The sequence below is a fragment of the Chrysochloris asiatica genome, unplaced genomic scaffold (genome assembly GCF_000296735.1).
Source record: "Chrysochloris asiatica unplaced genomic scaffold, ChrAsi1.0 scaffold00071, whole genome shotgun sequence".
Lineage (NCBI taxonomy): Eukaryota > Metazoa > Chordata > Mammalia > Afrosoricida > Chrysochloridae > Chrysochloris > Chrysochloris asiatica.
In genome coordinates this window covers 5,266,082-5,269,975 of record NW_006408589.1, presented here as the reverse complement: position 1 = coordinate 5,269,975, position 3,894 = coordinate 5,266,082, and the positions used below count along the sequence as shown (strand labels likewise).

The window sequence follows — 3,894 nt, the reverse complement described above, 5'->3', positions numbered from 1 at the left end:
ACCTTGTGGTTCACAGTCCAGTGTGTTTTGGGGAAAGGGTTATCATCCTCACAATTTTAGCACAGCTCTAAGAAAGAAAGGCCTTTTTCTACTACCCTGAGAAAGGAATTAAATGGAAAAGGCAATCTAAATAAATGGCCATTTCTTCCTAGCTTTGGTCTGGAAGCACTTGGGCTCCCCATGTAACATGAAGTTATAGATGGCACTTGGATCCAAAACTAACAGTTCAGCTACAGCACCTGGTTCTTTATGACAGATATGACTTGCCTACCTCCCTTGTAATCCAACCATCTTTGGGGCCAACAGGTCATCAAAGGGTATGAGATCAGACCCCAACACACACATGTATTTTGGGTCCTTGTCCAAATTCTTCCACTTCACTGAAGGAAGGAGCTGAGGGGAGAGAGGGGTTGGATAGGGGCTGCCAAAGAAATAAAGCATTGAGATTTCAATAGAAATACTATAATTTATTCTGTTGTATAAAAAAGTCATCCTTATGTAATAAAATGTCTTCTTAGAAGAAGAAATATATTATTTCAGGTCATAAATAATCAGCAAACATACAACTGTTGGCAACTAAAAAACAAAACCAACACTGATGTTTTCCTTCCATCAGTGATGAAAACAAACCTGCTAGTATATATTTACAGGATATTACAGTACTCAAACACAAAAATTGAGGTATTTGGTTCTTCTAGGAGTAGACACTGACATTTGTGAAGGCAGACCATCTCCACAAAAATAAATAAGGTATATTCTCATATGTTTATGTGTCGTCAGGAATGGTAATACTGGTAGGTATGCCAAGCATGAAGTTTCTACAAAAAAAAAGAGGGGGGGCAGGGCAAGCAAAAAGAAACTGGCTCATACAGAGTTCTTTCTCTTCTGCCCCTTGTCAGAGGGACTTAGTGTGCCCAGTATCGATTGGCCCCGAATGTGCTGAGTTCAGCAGTTATTTTGACATGAAGTCAACACTAGGACTGTTAGGAACCCAGTGGAAGTCGAGTGAAATTAAATAAATAAGGACCAGCCCTCATGAGTTCCCCTCCCCAGAGTTATTGCATTTCTCTTCTCAAGAAAGAATCTGGAGTCCTGTGAAGATCAGATCACCTCCCGGAGCTTTTCAGCAGCTGGGAGAGGTTGTGATGGGACTGTGAAGGTAGCTCAATGCACTGTTCGCAGAGTGAACAGGGATGGAGACCGGGAAGTTGAAGACCGTGGTGGTAGAGGTGCCTCGGTCGAGCACAGCCAAAGCAGGGCTCCCAGCCTCGGCGGAGCAGTGTGGGGCTAGGACTTGAGACTCAAACTGCAACAGCTGGCCCATGAAGCTGAAGTTGGGGGAGATGATGCTTCTTCTCTGCTTCACAAACTCAAAGGCTTCATCCAGCTTGACTCGGTTAGTCCTCATGAGGTAAGCAAGGCAGATGGTGGCTGATCGAGAAATGCCTGCTTGGCAGTGGACAAACACTCTTCCTCCAGCATTCTTGATGGAATCTAGAAAACAAAAGGGCAGCTGGTTACTGAAGAGTTCAGAACAGTTCCAGACCCAGTCATGTTGTTGTTATGGAGTCAGTTCTGACTCATAGTGACCCTGTAGTGTTTCTGAGGCTGTAAATCTTTACGGGAGCAGAAAGCCTCATCATTCTCCCACGGAACTTCTGGTAGTTTCGAACTGCTGACCTGGCGGTTCACAGCTACCAGAACTCCTTAGGCCCAGTCATAGAGTGCCTAAAAAATTTTGTCCAGAGATGTAAAAAATGTTTGCATGCTACAATATAGATACTGTTTTTAGAGGTAATGTGGGCCATATACAAAGAAAAGTGAGGGATTGAACCTCAGACCCTTTGTTGGCAAGGCAAATTGATCTTGGACAAGTCAAAGAATCTTTCTGAGCCTCAGTGTGCTAATTTGTAAACTGGGATCTCAAAACCTTGTTTTGCAGGGATGATGCCCACACCAGATGGATATTTAGTATCTGGAGACAGGCTCAAAATAAGCTCATTCAAATCCTTGCCAGGAAGGCTGGGCTGAATGTCTGACATGGGAGAGAAGGCAGAAAAGTCCCAAGCATTCGTTCCATTTACCTATGAAGTCGATCGCCTCATTGAACCAGGAACTGATGTCTGCTTTGTGGTTGTCCTCCACAGGGATGCTCTTGTACTGGTAGTGACCCTCAAAATGGTTGGGACAATTGGCTGAAACGTTGATCAAGGCGGTGATGCCTAAGGCATCCAGCATGTCCTTGCGGGATGCATGATAGGCACTGCCCAGGTACAAGAAGGGCAGGATCTCTACTGGACCACCCTGAAATGCAGGAATATCCAACAGTTATCAAGCTTGTCCAAAGTCAGTGCCAGTGCCCACACCTGCAAAAACTCCCTGCTAGAAAAGTCCATTTCAAATGCTAGGTGAACTCAACAATGGTATTGGAGGATCAGCAAATAGGAGACAAAGCTCACTTGTCTCCAGTGCATACAAGTTCATTTCTATTGTGCTTGCAATTAGAAACTATTCCATCAGACCATGTAGTCATGAAACAAATAATATTCCTATGCCCCCACTCCCCTCCAGTTCAGATCACTTTCTGTATTTTCAGTAACACTGCTCTTTCAGGCCTTTGTCAGCTATGATTCTCCCCTCTGGCACAGGCCCCAACTAACCTGATCGTAGAGGGGAGTGCTGCAAGAACTACATCCTGATTCAGCGCTGTCAGGGACGCTAGTACTCAGAGGGAGGCTGAGCCCCATGGGGGTCGATTGTTTGCTGCACAGCTCCGGGCAGGACGCTGAAAAAGCTTCATATCCTCCTGAGAATACAAAGATATAATTTTTTTTATTAGTATCACTGGAAGAAGGCACCTTCATCCAACACCCCCACACCCGCCAAGGTTGGAAATTTTCACGGAGAGGCCTAAGTCTTTGTTTCTAGAGCCAAACAAAGCCATTGACAACTCCCCGGAGATACGACTCAAGCGCACTAGCGCTCCAGGTGGAGCAACCCCAAAGGAGCACTGGGTCAGGGGTCCCAGGCAAGGTCACAGGGGCTTACAGCCCACCCCAAAGCTTCCCCTAGGGCATACCTTTGAGGAAGAAGATTTGGGTAGTTCTTGCCTCTCGGCAGAGCGCGCCAGCAGCCAAGGCCAGGGTGCTGTCGCGCTTGGCACAGTCCAGGGCGGCACTGCGCTCGTCCAGCAACACCACGGCGTGGTAGGCGCCGGCCAGAAGGCGGCCGCGCAGCTCCGAATTGGGCACTATGTGCTCCAAGCCCATGGCGCCCTTGGCCCGGCGCCGTACAATGGTGCTAAAGCGCACGTTGACCGAGCCTACGATGTGGCCAGCGTTAAAAGCAAAGAAGGAGCGGCAGTCGAGCAGCAGGCAGTGAGCCGCGCGCTCCCGCAGCAGCGTCCGAAGGCTTCCGGCATCCAAGGAGCCCACTTCCATGACCATGGCCTGTCCCAGCGCCCCCAGTGTGCAGATCCTCCGGTGCTCTTTGTCCTTAGAAATAAGGGCGGGGTGGTGGGTGGCTTTCGAGGAAAAGCCCGACCCGGGGTCTACTTGCGTCGAAGCAAAAACTGTCTTTGTATTCAGCAAAGGAGCGTCGGGTTAGACTCTGGCCTTGTCGGTTTCCTGCAGCAGTCCCTTCTACCTTCCCGCCTACGTTACAACTTCAACCTCCGAGTCCTTCGCAGCGAGCTGAGCCCAAGGGAGCGGGCTTATAAGAGTCTCTCAGGGGCGGGACAGGGCGGGACGGGGCGGGCGCGCTGGGGGATGGGGTTTGTTTGTTTGAATGGTTATCACGTGGTTTTGCGGTGACGTCACCCTCCCGGCAGGGCCCGGCGCCGCTGGAGCCAAAGGCAAAGACGTCATCTGCCTCGGAGCGAAGTCCGCTCGCGGC

General features: G+C 49.1%; 1 protein-coding gene across 1 annotated transcript; it reads right to left on the bottom strand.

Moving 5' to 3' along the window:
- Positions 1-440: 440 nt before the first annotated feature.
- DUSP1 (dual specificity phosphatase 1) lies at positions 441-3,639 on the bottom strand. Its single transcript, XM_006864808.1, has 4 exons — positions 3,080-3,639; positions 2,661-2,806; positions 2,085-2,304; positions 441-1,494 (listed from the first exon to the last, which is right to left on the bottom strand). Exons 1-4 carry the CDS (start codon positions 3,444-3,446, stop codon positions 1,124-1,126), a joined length of 1,104 nt encoding a protein of 367 aa, XP_006864870.1. The 5' UTR covers positions 3,447-3,639; the 3' UTR covers positions 441-1,123.
- Between the last annotated feature and the right edge of the window lie 255 nt (positions 3,640-3,894).

Bases quoted from the DNA above. Each gene is read 5' to 3' on its own strand.
- DUSP1 (XM_006864808.1), bottom strand. From the start codon at position 3,446: ATGGTCATGGAAGTGGGCTCCTTGGATGCCGGAAGCCTTCGGACGCTG. The intron at 2,807-3,079 runs GTATGCCCTAGG...TTGTATTCTCAG, and splicing joins CCAAATCTTCTTCCTCAAAG to GAGGATATGAAGCTTTTTCA. The intron at 2,305-2,660 runs GTTAGTTGGGGC...CCTGCATTTCAG, and splicing joins GCACTCCCCTCTACGATCAG to GGTGGTCCAGTAGAGATCCT.